This window comes from Micropterus dolomieu, linkage group LG23 (genome assembly GCF_021292245.1).
Source record: "Micropterus dolomieu isolate WLL.071019.BEF.003 ecotype Adirondacks linkage group LG23, ASM2129224v1, whole genome shotgun sequence".
NCBI classification, from domain to species: domain Eukaryota; kingdom Metazoa; phylum Chordata; class Actinopteri; order Centrarchiformes; family Centrarchidae; genus Micropterus; species Micropterus dolomieu.
This window is the reverse complement of record NC_060172.1, coordinates 21102381-21122410: the sequence shown is the minus strand read 5'-3', so window position 1 is coordinate 21122410 and position 20030 is coordinate 21102381. Positions and strand designations below refer to the sequence as shown.

At 41.5% G+C, this 20030-nt stretch overlaps 3 protein-coding genes across 13 annotated transcripts; 2 read left to right on the top strand and 1 right to left on the bottom strand.

The window, feature by feature from the left end:
* The first annotated feature begins 440 nt into the window (after positions 1 to 440).
* Positions 441 to 8648, top strand: LOC123962851 (thrombospondin type-1 domain-containing protein 1). Of its 4 annotated transcripts, none has more exons than XM_046039275.1 (8): positions 442 to 1291; positions 2101 to 2211; positions 3430 to 3605; positions 3700 to 4360; positions 5469 to 5630; positions 6027 to 6447; positions 6552 to 7083; positions 7193 to 8648. In XM_046039275.1, the coding sequence occupies exons 2-8, from the start codon at positions 2160 to 2162 to the stop codon at positions 7817 to 7819; spliced, it is 2631 nt and encodes an 876-aa protein (XP_045895231.1). In that variant the 5' UTR covers positions 442 to 1291; positions 2101 to 2159; the 3' UTR covers positions 7820 to 8648. The 4 variants fall into 4 exon arrangements, with proteins under 4 accessions (XP_045895230.1, XP_045895231.1, XP_045895228.1 ...); XM_046039272.1 differs by having other exon boundaries at positions 3211 to 3605; XM_046039274.1 differs by lacking the exon at positions 2101 to 2211 and having other exon boundaries at positions 441 to 1291; positions 3211 to 3605.
* fgl1b (fibrinogen like 1B) lies at positions 8486 to 12588 on the bottom strand. Of its 4 annotated transcripts, none has more exons than XM_046039292.1 (10): positions 12506 to 12588; positions 11147 to 11321; positions 10941 to 11039; positions 10436 to 10703; positions 10172 to 10331; positions 9924 to 10021; positions 9724 to 9812; positions 9508 to 9633; positions 9132 to 9196; positions 8486 to 8898 (listed from the first exon to the last, which is right to left on the bottom strand). In XM_046039292.1, the coding sequence occupies exons 2-10, from the start codon at positions 11150 to 11152 to the stop codon at positions 8718 to 8720; spliced, it is 1092 nt and encodes a 363-aa protein (XP_045895248.1). In that variant the 5' UTR covers positions 11153 to 11321; positions 12506 to 12588; the 3' UTR covers positions 8486 to 8717. The 4 variants fall into 4 exon arrangements, with proteins under 4 accessions (XP_045895248.1, XP_045895250.1, XP_045895247.1 ...); XM_046039294.1 differs by having other exon boundaries at positions 11147 to 11283; positions 12506 to 12572; XM_046039291.1 differs by having other exon boundaries at positions 12400 to 12570.
* Positions 11933 to 19972, top strand: tpte (transmembrane phosphatase with tensin homology). 5 transcript variants are annotated; one of them, XM_046039283.1, is made up of 20 exons: positions 12478 to 12507; positions 12666 to 12700; positions 12835 to 12925; positions 13107 to 13187; positions 13296 to 13343; positions 13468 to 13629; positions 14108 to 14227; positions 15227 to 15326; positions 15485 to 15548; positions 15669 to 15733; positions 15931 to 15991; positions 16082 to 16163; positions 16311 to 16399; positions 16551 to 16612; positions 16716 to 16796; positions 18209 to 18314; positions 18423 to 18520; positions 18601 to 18696; positions 18797 to 18867; positions 18963 to 19972. In XM_046039283.1, exons 3-20 carry the CDS (start codon positions 12879 to 12881, stop codon positions 19063 to 19065), a joined length of 1536 nt encoding a protein of 511 aa, XP_045895239.1. In that variant the 5' UTR covers positions 12478 to 12507; positions 12666 to 12700; positions 12835 to 12878; the 3' UTR covers positions 19066 to 19972. The 5 variants fall into 5 exon arrangements, with proteins under 5 accessions (XP_045895235.1, XP_045895238.1, XP_045895236.1 ...); XM_046039279.1 differs by lacking the exons at positions 12478 to 12507; positions 12666 to 12700 and adding an exon at positions 11933 to 12333; XM_046039280.1 differs by lacking the exon at positions 12666 to 12700 and having other exon boundaries at positions 12353 to 12507.
* The last annotated feature ends 58 nt before the right edge of the window (positions 19973 to 20030 follow it).

Below are 20030 nucleotides of genomic sequence, written 5' to 3'. Positions count from 1 at the left end.
TTTTAATCTCAGTATGTCCCTGTAGGGCTTTTTACACACAGACTAGAAAAGTTCTTTGTTCCCATTGTGAACCGAGCGGAGCAGTAAAGGCTGTTTCATCTCCAGAGAAGCTTCCTGTTTTCTGCTCACTCTCTCTGGAGGAAAAATGAAGGTCTGCAGAGCTCTACTGCTGATTAGATTACCCTGCCATGTGGCTCACTTATTGATAGTAGATGAACTCATTTGGTTTACGGAAAGAAAGGAGAGCCGAACTGATGCAGGTCTGATCGTGGTAATTAGGGATTAGTGTATGAAAGTGAACTTTGGGTGAATGTTTTTCTACACAAAATAGGTCCTGTTCTTGCATGTTGAGATGGACTGATTTTACTCAATGGTGCATTTTAAATTAATCCATATCCTGAATGGCAGAGGTTACCTGATTGTGTGAGATGAATAGTTCTGCAGTTTATTAAAGCAACTGCATTGTATAAAACCTTTAATTTTGTTGCACTGCCTCCTAGGCCAATAAGGATACACAATGCTATTTTGTCTGAATATCATGAGTTTCTTTATAAATGTAATCTCTTTTAACAACCCCTTTGCATTTATGATATATGTGCGACTGCAGGAGTGAATTATAGACTGTTCTGTTCTCTCCATGTTGTCATTTTCCTCAGGCACCTGTGCTGAAGTCTTTTGATGACCCAGGTGCCTGTTTTTCAAACATTGCATTATACTGTATAAACTGCCAGGAGGGAAAAGGGCCTTTCATTTGTGCTTTTGTTTCTGGCCTTTACCTGTTAGCCTATATAAACATCCCCTGCACAAAGTAACTTAAGGTACTGCATGGGTCTCAACCAGTGAATAATTTTGCTTCATTTTGCATGTTAATCCTTCCAGGCAGGAATGTACCCAGCAAAACTCAGTTTAAAAGCAGACATACACTGTTGAGATGATGTGAGAACAGGCCTTGCTATTTTATTTAATTATATCATTAATCATATTTTTTCGGAAAGAAAGTACCCTATTGGTTTGTTTACCACTACGTCACAGTACGCTGTCTTTAATATTGCACATGACATTCAGTACGCCCTGCTGCTGACCGTGAAGTGATTGTGAGCGGATCTCTTTCACGCGCTCTCAATACCGCGGCGCGCGCCCTCGGAGAACCCTGTTGGGTCTGTGAAGCTAGTCCCGCTGACTGTCACTGAAACTGCTATCAGTTTATCAGTCAGAGGAAATGTGTTACCAGCAAGTGGAGGGGCCGTTATTGCGCTTGCTGTGATGAAAAACCGGAGCGTCAACAAAAGATGTGAGTAGCCTACAACAGCTTTATTTTCCAATTATACAAAACAATGAAGGTTGGCCACTGTGTCCCAAAGGCGCGAGGAACTTTACGTTTAAGCACTAGGTATGCTAATTGCAGATAAACAGGTTTATAATTACTTTAAAAACAGATTTCAGAAGAAGTGACGTGGTAATTAAATATACAGTCTTCATCGACTTTTAGACTCCTAGCTAAGCACAGATTTTTAGTTGAGCAGCCTATTGGAGAAAAATTAACTATAATTATAGCCTACTATAATTATTTGGTTGGGAGTTGACTCTGTATAAAAACTCAGATGTCTTCACCTAAGGATAGCCTCCATATTTACTTATAAAAAGTAATTGCTATCTTATGATTAGTCCATGGCTATAGTGCAAAACAGTATGAATTTGAATGGGGGGGTGGGGGGGGGTCTATTGATTTTCTAAGGAAACAATATAAAAACAATTAGTGACAATTTTTGCAAGCATCCCAACAACAAGGATTTGGCTCTGCAGTGTCTCATGAATATTTGTATGGACCAAGCCCTTATATAGCTACTACACTACTGTGCTGAAGGCAGCCCTCCATACCCATTGTGAAGATGGAAGGAAGTGGAAGACGCCACAGTAAATCCAGAACACTCATGGTCACGGCATCATGCTGTAGCCTTCCTGTTTTTCATACCTCAGATCACTGCACTACTTCTTCCATGCCTTCTCCCATCTGATGACACCTACAAGCACAATTGGCTGTTGCTTGCTGCCTTCTTGTGGATTCTAAGTTTATTTTGTGGTTTGCCTCTGATTTTGTAGAGGTCAGGGGTGGTGGAAGAGGACGGTCATGTGGTGTAGGAGAAAACAGAGACATCGGAATGCCACAGGCTCTCTCACTTCTGCCCTTCCTGCTGGTGCTCATGGGATATGGTGAGTGTCAGTAAACCATCTTAATAACATTAATTACATGTTTGGAAAGGCTGGCAGGATCATCGATTTTTAATTCATATGATCAAACACATGAACGGGCTGTACCATCCTGTATTCATACAAAGGGTACAGGGAGAGGGGTAGCGGAGGGTCAGCCTCTTCCTCTTCCCACACCCTCTTTGCTTTGTGAGGATGTGAGGTTTTTCAGAACAGAATTTACACACTACTCAGCACAATAGCTCTTAAAATAATATGCTGCTGTGCTGCAATGTTTATATAGTTTCCTCGGGTACTGATATTGGACTAACATACTGCTAAGCAGTTAACTACTAATTGTTGTGTATGAATAATGTTGCTCACTTCTACTGATGCCTATAAATTACTTGTGGATCCACAGTGTCTGTGCTAAAAACTGAGCTTATTATTTAGTTGTACTGAGCAAATTCCACATTCCATTTGTGGCTGTGTGATCAATAAAATTGAACTTGATATCACTTAAAAAATATATATTATTATATAAATACATCATCAATCATGATGAACAACTATGCTGTCAAAAGTGACACTGCAGAGCAGTTTCCTCCCAAATTGATTTCAAAAATTTGTGTCAGCTAAAAATAACAGTTCCCGTTTGACTTCCACTTTCTATACAATCCAAACACTAATTAGAAAACTGTACATGTTATCCACACTTAAACAGATTAGCATTAGGATATATCAATTCAATAAAATGTCATGTTATTGAATCACTGCAGTAAATTGAACCAGAAACACACCCTATGGGCACAGTAACAAACAGTTTGCAAAGTCAAAATGTAATGAGCAGATATACAAAAAGGAGTTATATAAAATAAGCAAAGAAACAATGATGACAAAATCTGTGACACAATGTGTTCCCCATGGTGGACATACTCAGAAATATTGTGGAAGATTCATTGACAATAGGTAAAATGTTCTTTCTTTTTGCCCTATCTTGTTCTTGTGCATCCTGTCCTGTAGCTTTTGCAGGGCTCAATATCTGGCCTTCCTTCCATGTTGCCCTTAGCAACGCCAGTGTATTTGTGGACTTCAGCACAAAATCCAACAGCAGCAACGTCCGCAACACGAGCCTCTCTCTGGTCAACACAGAAACCAATACCACCCTCCTGAACAGGACGCTCCCCAATAACCAATCGACCGGTAGGGTGGAGTTCAACTGCTCTTGCTTCCTGTATGCAGGAACTTTCCGGTTCCTGCTGAGGCAGACCATCATCTCTGCTGTGTCTCATGCTAATGCCACGGACGAAAGTAGCACGGAGAGCACTACCTGGTGGTGGAGTTCCGAACTGCAGGTGCAGTGGCCCACTTTTCACGTCGCTGTGGAGAAGGCAGGAAACCGCTCAGGATCTTTTCAGGCAAGATGAACAAGATCTCAAACAGGATCTCAAACTTTGTACACAATGATGACCAGAGTGATTATCATAATTCCCTTATTCCCTCTCTCTCCAGGTTGGGATAGCCACTAATGAACACTTTCAGGCTTGCTCCAACGGCATTGACTCTGCTCTCTTTCTAGAAGTCAGCTACATGGAGTACAACCAGATAGGGCGAAACAGCATTGACAAGGTCCGAGCCCGCACACGGCACCCAATCAAACCCCTCCGTTCCCAGAGTGTTGAGCTGGCCTGTGCTTTCCCCTTCACAGAAAGAGACTTCATACGAGTGGCTCTACGTTCTCCTCATGCAGCACAGGATGTGAAGAGCTCTGGACCTCTTTACCTGTCCCGTATCTTTTCCTACAAGCTGTTGGTGGAAAACGCCAACGCTTACAGGAGTGGTTGTGAAGGGACTATGACTGTTAAACTGATAACCCCACCTTGTGCTCACATCAATGGGAAAGTATTGCTGTATAAGGAGGCAGGCAATGGAAGAGTAGTTACTGTTTCCTCTGGGATGGGAGCAAGCGGAACAGCCCTAATGGGGTTTGGACCAGAGGAGCCCTCTTCTCCTCCGTTGGCTTTTAACTGGCTGACTCAGGGAGAGAATGAGACAGAATTCAACTGTTCTGTGTTTGACCCAGGAAGGAACAAGTACTGCTTTCGCTTTGTTTTCAACTTCAGTCGCTCCCCTAGTCCTGCACAGACCTGTCTAGTGGTTCACAGGAGTGCAGGTGAGGTCAACACTTTCATATTTGGAAGCTGCCAATACATTACACCTCTGCTTGTCATTCAGCTGTGTCAGTGAAACAGGGGTGCAGTGGTTTGCTTAATAAGACCTGAATTTTGAGGGAGTGACAGAGTTGCTTTGCTTTAGTGATACAGATTTTTCCCAGATTGATAAATTCAAGTGGTGGATAGAACTCCAGTCACTATTTGAGGAATGAACTTATTAAAGAGTAGGAAAGAGGCCTTTTACCCAGAAGGCATTTGACTTGTCTAAAGAATAGGTAAAAGAAGGTAAAGAATAGGTGGTAAAAGGAAAATGAATGATGGCTGAATTCCATTTAGCTTCTTCATTTTCAGGGACCTGGTGCATGTTCACACTGTCATGACTTGAATCGCTATTTTAGGGCATGCAAGACTGAAATACACTGAAATTGTTGTAGTATCTTGTGAAAAATACATGTGAACTGTGAATTGAGCATTAAAACCATTAAATTAGTGCCGGAACAGCAAATCACCACAAAACAGAAATATGTATTGTAATCTGCGGCTCACAGGCCTTGGACACTGTATTGCACATTCCAGTGTTATGGCACAGTAAATAATTTCACATTAAAGTGAAGTATCAACCTCAGCACATAACCAGTTATTCCATTATTTTGTATACGTATACAGACAATTGATGTTAAACCCCATTAAATATACTGTACATGGGCGCCATTTACCAAATTTAAAGGGAATCCATTGAATAAGGTGCCTCAAGGCCATGTTGACACATTAAGCATAGTCAGTTATAATTATTCAAACAAGAAGTAAATCAGCCACCAGCTGTCACATTCTCATTATAGAACGTTACCGTAGATGTGTCCTTGCTTTGTCTATTTTGGGGATAAAGCATTAACTTCTGGATGTCATATGATATGACGTAGTTGGGTGCAATGTGTTATACTTCTACTGGCTTTTTAATCCCTCATCCCAGAATTCCATGGAGCAGACACTATGAAAACCTTAGTCTTTGTTGATAATGTGGATAAAGATAGCAGAGTAGGCTTGTTGAAATGTGATCATTTGGTTAACACAGAATTAAGGCTGCACATTTTTCCGGATTTTCTGCAGAGTCATGGGGCCCATGGCTGCCGTGGAGTGTGTGCAGTGTGAGCTGTGGAGACGGGGTGAGGGAACGGGTGCGCGAGTGTTTGCTACCCTCAGGTGTGGGAGGGATGCAGTGCGCTGGCATGGTGAAGGAACAGTCCCTCTGCTCACTGGAGGACTGTGCTGGTCAGTCTCTTCACCCCTTATCTCCTTATTTTCTGTTTCACTATCTCTGTCCCTTGATTTTCTGTTGAATTTCTCTATCTCATGCTATTTCATTTTCATTATTAGGGTGTTATTACTAGGATAGTTATTGAAGGTACAAGGTACATTTATTTATCATATTACAACAGGGTTGTAAAATGAGAGAATATTTTTATTATATTATAATGTATTGCAGATAAGAATCTTGCATATTTCTTTTGTGCAAAAAATAAGAATCTAACTTAGGCAGTGACCAGCGGAAATAGTTCAAAATGAAGAGCCGTTTAGGGAGTCAAAAGAGCCGGCTCTCGGAGCTGTAATTCCCATCACTACGTACTTAACATATGAACATAATTGTCTCCCCTTCTTTTTCTGCAGTGATGCCTGCACCTTCTCCATCCCTCCCCCCTGTATCTGTCGGAGTTCCACCCCTAGGTGGTAACATAGTCGTGGTAGCTGGTATTTCCCTTTGCCTGGCCGTGATTCTGGCTACTGTTGTGGTGACTGTGTGGAGAAAGCTTTGCCACACCCCTCCGTGCAGCTCTGTCCACAGAGGCTCTATGCATTCCCCTGGAGGACGCAAGCTCTCTGATGAGGCCTCCATTTGTGGCCACAGCCTCCAGAGACCCAGCCTGTCCGACGCCCATGGCCCACAGGGGGGCATGGTTGTGGCTGTAGACCAGAAAGACACTCCTTTCCTGGGCAGCCAGCCTTTCTCACAGACACTGGTGATACCTGTCTCACAGGACCCAGAAAGGCTGTCCCCCACAGGTCAGAAGTTGTTGCCACCAATATTTGGGTATGTTTGGAATATAGTTTACTTTAATTACTCATAGAACGTTTTTGTCAAATATATTCTGCCGCTCCCCAGTCTTCGAAATTAAAATATAATTGTCTCTCTAGGTACCGTTTGGCTCAGCAGCAGTTGAAAGAAATGAAGAAGAAGGGGTTAAAAGAGGCCACACAGTTGTACCATGTCTCCTCAAGCCCAGTCCAGGATATCTTGGTAGAGACGTCTGCTTCACCCACCAACTCGCCCATCCCTACACCAACTGGATTTGCTCATTCCGCACTCCCTTTGTGCCTCCAGGACGGTGCCAACCACAACCATTTTTGTATTGCAGCTCCCTTTTCTGAGCCGCCATCGCAGACTTCTAGTGTCACCCCAGACAGACTGGAGGAGGTCTTAGGTCCTCTTATCTCTTCTCATGCAAGTGGGGGCAGCTCAAAATGGCGTGACCGTACAGCTGACTGGGTGGAGATGGTAGAGAGGAGTGCTTTAGCAGGTCTCAGTCGAGGAGGGGGAGATGCAGGAATAGTAAACTCCTTTCATAAAAATCCAAATTTCCGCCGGACCTCCAGTTTTAATGACACCAAACCGCAGCCTCCACCCTCTGCACAATCCAGACAGTTCAGAGAAAGGAGCATGACCCAGGTCACCTATCCAGCTTCATTTGTGTATTTATTTATCTATTGTAGGTCAGATTTGTGTAGGTCTCTTTATGCCTTGTTAAATAACAAAGATCATACGTTGTCCTTTTCAGGTGGGATCTCGGACCCTCCCGGAAGGAAGCTGTTGGAACAAAGGAGGAAGGGAGAGGCAGCCATACCGTTCTTACCCCATTCCAGAGCATGAGGTCTCAGAGTGGGTTAAATACAGACCCCAGAGAAAGGACCAGAGGAAGCCCTGGATAGAGACACCTGTTCCTTCTCATAGTATTGAGCTCAAACACACAGGAACCAACACAAACAGCATTTCAGCTTCAGAGAAACATGCTAAAGCAGACCTCAATAGCACTGGGCAAAAGAGTGTTGAGACAGGAGGTGGAGGGGGAATCTCAGGGATTGGGGGTCCAGCAGCGGGACCTGCCAGCCTGAGTGTGGATCGTGCAGAGCGGGCTGAGCAGAACTGGAACCGTCGTGGCCCATCACCTATCCAGAGGAACATGCTGGCCCGGAAATTAAAGGAGGCTCAGTCCTGCTCTGGGGTTAAGGGGCGGCAGCGCAGCTCCACCTTTAGTGTATCGTCCTTGGAGCAGAGGAAAGGTCTCTGCCGCTCTCTGCCAATGTCTGGAGACTACAGCAGCAGTGGTGGCTCACCCTATAGGCTGAGTGAGGCAGAGCAGAGGATGTTGGACGTAGATCTGTCCTCAAATGTAGGGGAGATATAGTAGATCACATGTTTGTGGTTCTGTACTACACCTGTAAGGAATTGCCCTTGCAACTTAAATTTATTCCTAACATAAATCATCTTTTACACCACATCTTTACAAAGACTCTTATATCAGTGAAGAATGTATTAAGAATGTGTTACTGTAGGGAGTTTGCTCATCAATGAGAAGGAGAACAAAAAGTTAAATTTTTTTTAGAAGATATTTCCAGAAGTTTATGTTTCAAAGATAAGGTTTTTCTTTTGCATTTTTAAATTGTAATTGTTTTAAAATTTATAATTTTGAGAGGCATTATAATTGAACATATTTCTGTCTTGTTTAGAGTATGACTGTGTTCGGAACGTCTCTTTGTAAGTTTCTTTGTATGTCAACTACTGATACAGTATGTACCACAATAAGTCATTTATTTAACATGACCTTGACGTCTGTATGCACTGTTGATGACAGTATTCAGAACTCTACAGAAGACAGGTGAGTTTCATTGTTCTACACTGCTGAATGTGCTTGTTTTTATCATGCTGTGAAGTCCCACTGTACATTACTGATTAGGGACAATTTGTATGTGTGATATAAGCGATGTCAGGCATACTGCAAAATGCACAAGTTAGAGTGGTAATATACACTTTTAACTGTGTTTGAGGCAGTCAAAAATGAAAGTCAGTGAGGCACTGAGATGCTGTTTGTTTTATTGTTTGAGTAATATAATAATACACTTCATAGAAAGCAATGCTTACTGGAAAATAGAAGATGCTGTACTATTGCCATTTGATAATATTTTCAAATAATGAAGCAAAGGGAGAAATTAAAATACATATAATGTAAACATGAAGTCAGGCTTTGCTGTCATTTATTTTAACCTTATTCTGTATCACACATGGGAATATGATGCCTGGTGTTTTTAAATTTCCCCTGCTCCACTGCCCGCGAAGTCCAAGAAAACCAGAGGCCGCACCTTCATGGTAGTGTGTCGAAGGGAATACCAAAGGCCTTTCCAGGTCCCCCACACCACGCCATTGTCATACTGGCCTTTGTACGTCCCTGTGCGGTAGAACTTCCCGTTTAGGTTGGCTGCATGGCACCTGTAGACAGAAGGATAGTACACAATGTCAATTATCTAACATTTTAAATAGAGGCAAATTGAAAGGATTAAACCTTTTTCTATTTTTTATTTTACAATAAATTGGGAAGAACTGTGTTCTTAGTTTGACCAGTATGGCCCTTTCTGTGGTTCAACAGGCAATACTTTACGACAATCAAACAGAAGAAAGACAACAGACAGCCATGGTGATACATTTTATTTGAAAAGTCTCACCTGTTGAACCACCATCCTGCCTTATTCTCCTGAGCACAGCTGCCCTGAAGGTAGCGGTCATTGTCCTGTCAATGATCATAAATGTCACCAGAGTTATCACAGTCAGGTCATGCTTTATTGTCATTCTTCTGCATATAAAGTACACAGCTGAACGAAATGTTGTTTTGTGCGAATAAACAACAACAAATCAAAACATACTACAATAGACGGAGCAACACAGCCTTCAACCATTCACACAATACAAAATATAGTAAACAGTAACAATACACACAATATCACAGTCACCGTTGGCACATTGTCAATAATCTTACAGTTATTAGCACCATCACAAAATGCCATCTTAGAATGGTAAAAAGGGAATAGATGAATAACTAACTTGATCTCTGGTGCTGAATTGCATGCCGCTGAGGCAAGTAGACCAGTGCTCCACCATCCCACCACCACCAGTCAGAGCATCTCCAGCTCGCCCACTATACAGCTGATACTGGAGACGGTACTTATCCTGGAATAGGCATTAAAGGAAGTCATGTTTGTTGGGGATCGCAGTGACTTCTGAGACCAAGAAACAGAACTGTAAAATTGTTCATCTTACAGCCTCATCACTGATCCTGAAGTTCTCATAAAATGCATAACTTCGTTGTCCATCCCAGTCCATTAGATCTATCTTCACTAGGTTCTTACCTTCAGGGCAAAAAAAAAAGATAATTTAGATAGTGGAAAAAAAGACTAGTTAAAAACAAGGCCGCCTATAAAAGGAGAAACAGGAATTCTGGAATTTTAATCATTTCTGGCCTTCTGAGAGTAGAGAATACATCTGCTCATTGCCCAACCAGAACTCATCATTCCACAGTTTGAAGTCACCAAAGCCGTCTCTGTAGTCCACCCAGTCTCTACAATGACAAGTAGGCAGATATTTTACCTCACATGAAAGAGCTGTGTACGCTACATCAACACCTACATTGTAATCTGATGCTGGCTTTGCCTGCAAGACTGTAATCTTACTATATATTGTATGTGAGCTACTTTCTCTGCTTAAATACCTATTGAAGTCAACTTTTCCATGCCGACGTCTCTGAAACACTGTCCATCCACCTCCATCCTCCATGTCACAGTAGACCAAAAAAGGCTCCTGGTGTGATTTGGGTCTGATGCGATAAAAACCGCTCGGTGGTCTCAGTCTGTCAAACAGCTCAGAACAGTCTAGGAAAATAGATTTTCATTATTCTCTTATGCACTTTAGGCTGCATAGACTGCACTTCCCAAACTGAAATATACTTATATGATGATGTGAGCTTTTTTCTTACCTTTGTCATGGACAATTAAATTGCCTGCTGGTGGAAGTGTTTTCATCAGCGTCAAATCAGAGCTGCCTAAGGTCCCACTGCTGTTGTGGTTTACACCAGGAGCTGTGTCTGTTTCAAGCTTGCTATTCGACACAGCAGGTTGAGAAGGCTTCAAGTATTTGTGCATTTGCAAGTGCTCAATCTGCCAAGACCCCATCCAGAGTTTATTCTCCAGTTTCCTTATGCTGAGCTTGAGAACTGCAACCTCTTGCCCGCATGAGTCCACTACCTTAAATGAGGAAAACCAATTTCAAGTTATCCATGACATTTCTACACTTGTTTTAATACTACTGGATACAAGTGCCCGGAGAGGGGCCAGCAAAAGCATAGGGGCACATTTCGAGGCATCTATGAAACAATTTTATTTATGTGGAGGAGCCCTGTCTGTAATTTATGTTTTTCAATGTCAATACAAAATCAAGGAGAGATATCCTGAAGCCCTTAAAGAGTAGGATAAGCTACATACTGACAACTGTGTAGTAGAGGCAATGGTTGGCCACACCAGAACCAACAACAGCAACATTGGCATGGCTTTTAGGGAGAAATCCCTTGCTGCAGTATAAGTCTGAAATTATAAACACAGCATATATTAAAGATGAAGAATATACAAAAATACTTATCAAGAAACTACAACCCTTCAAACTTTAAAAAATCTCTGCACCGCAAGCCTACCTTCATTTCACAACGCCTCCCCTTGTTTTGCCCAGGTTCAGTGTTCTTTTCCTCTCAGTATTATTTATAGGCTGGGCCGGTTCTGCATGGTCCACATTAGAGGATCCAGACTTGTCCAACCTCTCCAAAAACTGAACCTGAGCCAGATTGAGGTTTTCTTCCTCTATCAAGCATTCTAGCATTTGGAAAGAGTAGCTGATTCCAGACCTGCAAATGCCCTCATGGACAGAGTGTCAAGAGGACACCATTCCTGACATGCCAGGAGTACTGGCCTTCTTATTTATTCCTTTTTTGGTTATTAAAAAATCTATAAACGTGTATATTCTTTTCCATAAATTACTGATTTATTTTTTTTTTATCATTGTGTTCCTATGGACATTGTGTCTCCATTACACATAAATAATGCTTAAATAAAATCTTCAAATACAACCATATAAATGTAAAAACACAACAACAAACCCCCCCCGCCAGGAAAGTGGGCTATTCAAAGCGATGCAGAAGATAAAATAAAGAAAGTGATAACTGAGTTAATGAATCCACAGAGCTCGGAGCATTTTAAACAACTCTGTGTGACAGAGATGATTTGGCTCCCCCTTGTGTTCGTTTTTGGTTGATAGTTTAAAAAAAACCTAGCAGTTAATATTTCCACGAATACAAATTATTTACACATTTTGCTAATAAGAAGCAAATCTCCAACACATTTTTTGTCTCGATAAGGTTATTCCTTTCAGATAAGATCAGACTTTACAAACTGTATGATGCGACTGTTTGGCATTTGGGAATGCGCGTTCAATTAAAACCAGATGTTTGAGAGAGTGTAGTCAGGGGCAGGCTTAACGCTAATTTAAAGTTACTTTTTAAGATAACTGTAGTTGCTTGAAAAGCTCTGTACAGGAAGCTTATGGTCAGGCTTAGCCAGTTGTGGTGTGAAAGTGGGTCGAGGAGGAAAGACGAGTAAATAGTAAAGAGGAAAAAAGGGCTGAGCGTTTTGAGTGTGTGTGTGTGTGTGTGTGTGTTTTTAGCCGAGGTCCAGGAAGTCTGAAACCGCTACGTTTGCAAAAACGATGAGGAATAGTGGATGGACGGGGAAAAAATCCAACCGGTTAACCTTTGAACCGTCTTCCTTTGTCTTCACAAGAAGTCACAAGACAAACTCCCGTAACGTTTCACGAATGACAGCCCTAACGGTAAGCAGGCGGTGCAAGTGGAGCTAGTTGTTTGGTGGCTAACTTTAACTTAGCCGGTTAACAAACCGTTCAAGGAGGCTGAGCGGACGGTGGGAAGGCGCTTGGCCCGGAGGAGCTTTAAAGCGGTCGTTTTGTGTTGTTATATCTAACTCGTTGTTTACATTTGTCTTACAGGTAATTCATCCTGGATACTTCTTAAAGAGTTTTCTCCTTTCTTGCTTGTAACAGTTAACGTTAATAGGTTTTGCATCAGTCAGAACACTGGTTGCTATGTCACGCTGGATGCAGATTATAAGTAACGTTAAAGGTGTTTGTGCTGATTTCTTTCAAAGAGAGGATTTATGGGGAAGAGATACAGCATTCCAGGGCAGGACACACCGCTTCTGTCCTCTGGCTTGTCTTTACTTTCTTTTCTTTTTATTTTACATTGTAACTTTGGAGCAACATACTGAACAATGGAGTTTTAATCTTTTTTTTTCACATTCTTCTTTTCAAATGCAGAGACGACACGTTCAGAAACAAGCGCGAAGGACGACACGCACATCATGTCCTCTGTGTATTTCAGTCCAGGGTCAGATTCAGGTGTAAATGGGTGAGGAAGATTAATCAACTAACAAGGGGAAGATCAACTTTTTCATTTTCATGTGGATCTTTGCCGCACCATGTCATGTTTGAACTGTTGCTTTAATATGAGAAGGTGGTGGTATTTTTCAGGGTATAGTGTCTGATTTTTCATCTTGCTTATGTTATCTATCTTTCTGTGTATCTATTAGAAACACTGCAAAGATTGAGGACGCTAAAGTGGAGATTGACGATGGAAAGGATGAGAGTGTGGTACCAGATACAATGTATCAGTAAGTTTTTACAGCTTAACTAAACTGCAGACAGTTTTCTATACACTTCTAACACTTTATTCAGAAGCACATTTACTAGCAAGCATTACTTTCTGTCCTCCTTTGCAGCAATATCCGGAAGAAGATTGCGCCTTTTGTTATGTCCTTTGGATTTCGGTGAGTGTGTTTTGGGAACTCTTTTGAAAAGATACTGGATAATGCAGAGGGATAATAGCCAACAATCGTTCCTTCCTGGCCTGGTAGTTTTTGATAATGTGAAATTCCTGTCTTTTTCCTCCAGTATATTTGGAGTGATACTGATCCTAGTGGACTTTGTGCTGGTGATTGTGGACCTGTCACTGCCAGCCAAGAGCAGAGAGCTTGGGGATACGTTGGAGGCTGTGTCCCTCACCATCTCCTTCTTCTTTCTCCTTGACGTTCTCCTGCGGGTCTATGTGGAAGGGTGAGTGAAACAGGAAGACCTTGCATGCATTATTATAGTAGTACAACCACTGCATAGCCACAGGGGGTTACTTCAGGCACACGTTTGTGGTATTGCCGTAACAGATTGATACTTATAAATACTTAAATGTAGTATACTCATCTTGTTATCACTGCACAACGGTTTGCTTGCGAATGTGAGAAATGCTTGAAAGAGTGATGCAAGCATTCCCAGAGAGTCCTGTTTCAGCAGAAAAAGTGTGATTAGCTGTTAAACGGGAAGTTATGAAGAGGAAGCTGGACAGGAAATGTATGGCATGTATTGGGTTAGTCCTTGGGAAACCTAATGATTCCGTTACGGTTTGCTGAATAAATGCACTACAATAATGTTTTTCATTTTAATTAAGATTAAAGCAGATACTATTAGTTGCATGACCTGGGCAGTTTTTGTCAGCAGCATGTAATTTGTCTCTTGTTATGTTTAACTAACCACATTTTAGGTTCAAAGCTTACTTCAGCTCCAAGCTGAACATCATAGACGCCGGCGTTGTGGTTGTCACGCTGGTGGTCACCATGATCTACACTTTCACTGACCTGTCAGGAGCCAGTCTCATCCCCAGGTACCTGCGTCCTCTTGCATCCCCAGCTAAATGACATGTAATACTACTAGAACTGGCTCATTTAGTTGTGTTAGGCTTCTGGTTTCTTTGTCAAGAATAATATACCTGGAAGCTCTGTAGGGTCTGGAGGAATATTGGAGATTCATTTATAATGCTTCTCAAATTGATGCTCTGTTGATCTTAAAGACCCTACACACCCTTAGTTCACCCACACAGGTGTTTTCATTTATGTGGCCTGATTAGACCTTTTCTCAGGGCTGTTTACAGACTGTGCTTAATTAAATAAATAAGTAGGTTGTTTAGGGTAACAGCTTGGGGGAAGAAGCTGTTGCAGAATGAGGGAGGGGAGGGCAACAGAAGAGGCTCTGCATGCATAGCGCCTCTGGAAGATGTCCTGGATGGAGAGGAAACCCCTATGATCTTCTTGTCTGTCCTCGCTATGCGTTTGATGTTTCCACACCACGTAGTGATGCAGGCCGCCAGTACAACCTTCACCTCTGTAGGAGGTGGTAAAGATGGGCAGCGGGAGACTGACTCTCTTCAGTGTTCGCAGGAGGTGGAGGCATTGTTGTGCTTTTTTAGCTGCAGAGTTGGTGTTGAGAGATGGCAAGGTCGTCTTTGATATTCACACCAAGAAACTTGGTCACCCTGACCCTCTTGATTATGGAGCCACTGATGAACAGTGGAGAGTGGTCAGCCGGCACCCTCCTAATGTCACCAGCCATTTCTTTTGTTTTTTTCTAAATGAAAGATGTGGTCGTTGCACCAGCTCACCAGTTGCTCCACTTCCTCTCTATAATGCTTCATCATTATTGCTGATGAGGCCCACCGCTTGCATGTCATCAGCAAATGTGATTAGATTTAAAAAAAATAAAATAAAAGTCTGTTGTTTAGCCTCAATACTGTCCGACCTTAACGTCAACCTACAGTGAGTGCCATTGAACCTATTATTGTTTAATAGTATTTTATTTAATACATTTTTCATTAATCCTTCAACAGGGTGGTGACGTTTCTTCGTTTCCTGAGAATAATAATCCTGGTGAGAGTTTTCAGACTGGCAGCTCAGAGGAAAGAGCTGGAGAAGGTCACAAGGAGGATGGTAAGATCACCGCCATGGAAGCATAGAACACTGTTAATAGCTAATGCAGCTATGTTTACTGGAGTCTTTTGGAGAATGGCATCTTTGTACAATCAGTGCTGGCATCAAGAGAGAAGATGTCTACTACTTCCTGATCAATGACTGGGTATTTCTCTCAGGTTTCGGAGAATAAGCGGCGTTATCAGAAGGATGGGTTTGACCTTGATCTTACCTATGTCACAGGTAGCTTTTACATGTTGAATAAAGGAAACACACCATACATGCACGCCTAAAAATACATGACTAATACTTACCCCCTTTAAGAAGTTGAACACTTATTTGCATCTTTACCCTCTTCTCTAGACCGCGTCATCGCCATGTCTTTCCCCTCCTCCGGGAAGCAGTCATTTTACAGGAATCCAATCAAGGTTAAGTGTGACACAAAAGTCATCTCAACGTACATGAGTCCACCTCCATTACTTTAAATGGTTCCAATCTAATTACACTCACCAATTTCCAAATGAATCCATTCATAGGCACTATATATACAAGGAACTTCCAACACACAGACCTCTAAGTAAACACCTTGACAGGTGTTTTACCCTACTTCTGTCTTTCTGTGCAGGAAGTGGCGAGGTTCCTAGACACTAAACATGAAGACCACTATAAAGTTTACAATCTGTGCAGTAAGTTGGCACGTCCTCTCATCACCTGTACTGAATTCCCTTGTTATGTAAAACTACACATACCATGTCATTATCATCTTTTGTTTCCAGGTGAGAAAGGCTACGACCCCCAGTTCTTCCACTACAGGGTTGAACGGGTGTTCATTGACGACCACAACGTCCCCTCCTTAGAGTGAGTCACATTTTCTGCTGTGATGTGTCATTTTAGTTTCACCTCTTCCTTTTGCGGATAATTATACTTAAGCGCTTTAGATTACAGCTCCACACGAGGGCCTGCCAGCTTATAACAATGCCTTTATCGTTCAACTATCTGCCTCAGGGACATGCTGAAATACACAGCCAGCGTGCGGGAGTGGATGTCTGCTCATCCCAAAAACATCATTGCCATTCACTGTAAAGGAGGGAAAGGTGATGTCAAAGTCATTATCATTTAGTGAATAATTTGTGTTGAACAAATACAGTAGTTTGGTGTTCAGTTGTTAAAAATGTGTAACTTTCACCCTTTACTGAGCAGGACAACTTGTACATAATTCCATAATGCTATTGCTCTCTTTCACAGGACGCACAGGTACTATGGTGTGCACCTGGTTTATTGACAGTGACCAGTTTGAAAGTGCACAGGTACTTCTATTTAAGTTTGAGATTTGTTCAAGAGCGGATTAATGAATAAGCAACACATTGTGAAACAAGACTGTTCTCTTACATCCATCTGTTTGTCCACCAGGAGAGTCTGGAGTATTTTGGTGAGAGGAGGACAGACAAGAGTCAGAGCTCCAAGTTTCAGGGAGTGGAGACTCCCTCTCAGGTATGAACAAGCCACTCTGAGTCAAAGAGAGACTATGTTTAATAGAAGCATTTATTTACAAATTCTGGTCTACACTTAAAGGTTCAGTGCCTAGTGGCATCTAGTAGTGAGGGTTGCAAATCTCAACAAAAGGCTCACTTGGATGATCCTTTTTTCCAATATTATATAGCTGCAGTCCTAGAGGCTGCAGTTTCACAACCCCCGCAATCTTGGGACCGCAGTTCTAGGACCGTAATTCTTGGTGGTAATGCACAGCAACACAAATGATAACCTACAGCTGCACACATCGGCCTCACGGCTGATGTGCTAGCCGTTCGACATCCATATAATCAATAATTTAGGTTTAGGCACACACACGGTGATGGTTGTGATAAGGGTAATTGGCTTCGGAGGTTAAGAGTAACATAGCTAGCTAGCTGGCAGTATCAAAGTAAACAAGGGTACTGCAGCTACATAATACTCCCTGTTTCCGAGTTGTGAAGTCATTTTTTCCAACTTCAGTGTATGTTCATGTGCTCTTAAGTCAGAATGTGGACAGCATGGATGCTACTACAAAGATTTGTTGGATTAGCATTATCAGAGCATATAAACAAAACATTGACATCTATAATATCTTATATCAATTTAATTGCTAAATCCAACAACAACAACGCTGTGAAAACTTTCAACACATGGTCCTCTTTTAAAAGTTTCTATTATTTGTGTCTTCCTATATATTTGTATACTGTTCTATATACTTCTTTATGCCCGATGTACACTTTGTTCCCTTTTTTTGCATTAAAGATTGAAGGAGGGGAAAAATTCAGATTATTCTGACACCAAATGAATACATCATCTGTCACCGCTCACCCCACCCTTTTCAAGCGTGCAGGAGAAGCTACGGTGGCCGACACACTCGGTCGGCTCTTGTATTAAATTATTAGTAGTCCAAATTTGTGCGTTTGGGCTACTGTAGAAACATCCATGTAATGGGGACACGCGGTGTATGTAGATAGCTCATTCTAAAGTAATTAAAACACAACTATATAAGGTCTCTATATACCACTGAAAACATAGTTATTTATGTTAAATTGCATTTCTGTCAATAGATCCTCTTAAATATTACACACTGAACCTTTTAATGCCTCTTCCTGTAGAATTTGAAAAAATTTTGACTGGCGCCTCCCTGTGGTAGTATCAGAAATTAAAAAGTGGCAGACAGAGTGAAGGCAACACCCAGACAGGACACCAAAATTATAAATAATATATTAATAAAATAATTTTCCTACAACCAAAAGCCTAAGCCAGTCACATATCTTCTACATAAAGTGGTTTTAAATGTAATTTAGAGAATGCTCTGACACTTGTCGGGTCGCGAAGCCCGTCCAACGCTGCTTGCACATTTGATTATTATGTGTCTTTGTGAACCACAGAGCCGGTACGTGGGCTATTACGAGATCATGAAGTCCAAGTTCAACAGACAGCTACCTCCACCTAAAAGCCTCCGGATCAAGAGCATCCGCATCCATTCCATAGCAGGTAAAATAAAACCCTGCAAACCAGCAGGGCACTCTAATACATAACTCTATCCTTAACACATCTCTTTGTGCCCGTGGTAACATCCTTTTTATTCCCTCTTGTACCCAGGTGTGGGTAAAGGTGATGGCAGTGATCTCAAGGTGAAGATAATTGTGAAGAAAGAGCTGGTATTTCAATGTGTGTGTGCCAAACAGGAAAACTGCAAAGTAAGTTTCACACACACTCATCAGGTCATACTGATTCATTGGTCGAATGGGTGACTAACACATTTTTGGTGGTTTTAAAGGTATTTCCTGATGTGGGCAGCAATGCAGCAGTCATCAGCCTACAGGACGGGCCTGTGGTTGAAGGGGATGTTAAAGTCATGTTTGAATCAAGTGCTGTGAGTGTTTGCATTTACACCCTTTGAAAGCAAAGCTGGTGTTAAGACTGATTGTCCTATGATTCAGTTTATATTTTGTTTTTCATCGTTCCTTTTTTAGGGTCTTCCAAAAGGATACGAAGATGTTCCATTCTACTTCTGGTTCAATACCTCCTTCATAGAGGAGAACAAGTATGTTTCTGTTGCTCTGATGTAATTATTTCTGGGGCTCTGCTTTGACACTAGTGCTGACTGTAAACCCTGCATCTCTTCCAAACTCTCCACAGGCTGTTTCTACCCAGAGAAGAGCTGGACAACCCACACAAACCAAAGACCTGGGACCTGTACAAGGAGGACTTTGGTGTCACCATGTTCTTCTCAGAACCATAACAAAAGCCCATTTAGGAGAATTAAATGGCTTGTTACAGTTGAACCTTTAATGATGGATGGTGAGCAGCGATTGGTAGATTGACCACTAACTGAAGATGTGAATGAGAGCTATAAAATAAAATGTGTTAAAATGCTGTTGTAAGTAATGGGGACCTCCACTGAATCAAATCATGTACACTGCAGTGTTGCTATGATGAGTCATGGCACTGAAACTGAAATTTAAAATGCAAAGTATGTGAAGAATTCCCATTAATTACCTAGTCATGTCTTCCAGTGAATCAGCTAATACATGTGTGGTGACTCTTTTTGGTGTCCTAAAATTTATGTAAAACCTGAAAAAGAACACACATTTGCACCTGATGGTTATAATGCTGAAAGTTTGGGCTGTATTTGTCTTTAACACAGTCCAGGTTTGAACTTCTTCCCAGTGCTATTTTCAATACACCCCTCTCAAATATTCTATTTGAAACTAGCTATTTTTCTGATGTACGACATCAAGCTACTACTATACTATATTACAGTTTAAACCATGCATAGTTTAGTCAAGGGAATCACAAATGTACTCATTGGAAACCATGGAACAGTTTACCAGAACAGAGTGACACGAGAGACAGATGCTCAGAACAGATGTCACAGCTCCACCATGAGTTAGTTTTGGAGGCAGCCGGCCTCTTTTATTGAATCACTTGATCTAAATAGTAGCTTTCACGAGTAAAGTATTATTGATCCACAATGTACCTGTATACATCTGTAAATATGGTACACATCTTCTAGTTTTATGTTTCTGATAGAAATGATGACTGATGTAAATGTTGGTATTAATACTAAACAGTTTTTGTTCAGTTTTAAATTCATATAATATGAAAAGTAAATAAATTGCATGTGTACTTTTAGTACATTTCACTAATGTATTGCAATAATATTTTTATTTGTATGCAGCATTTACCTCACAGCAAACTCAAACA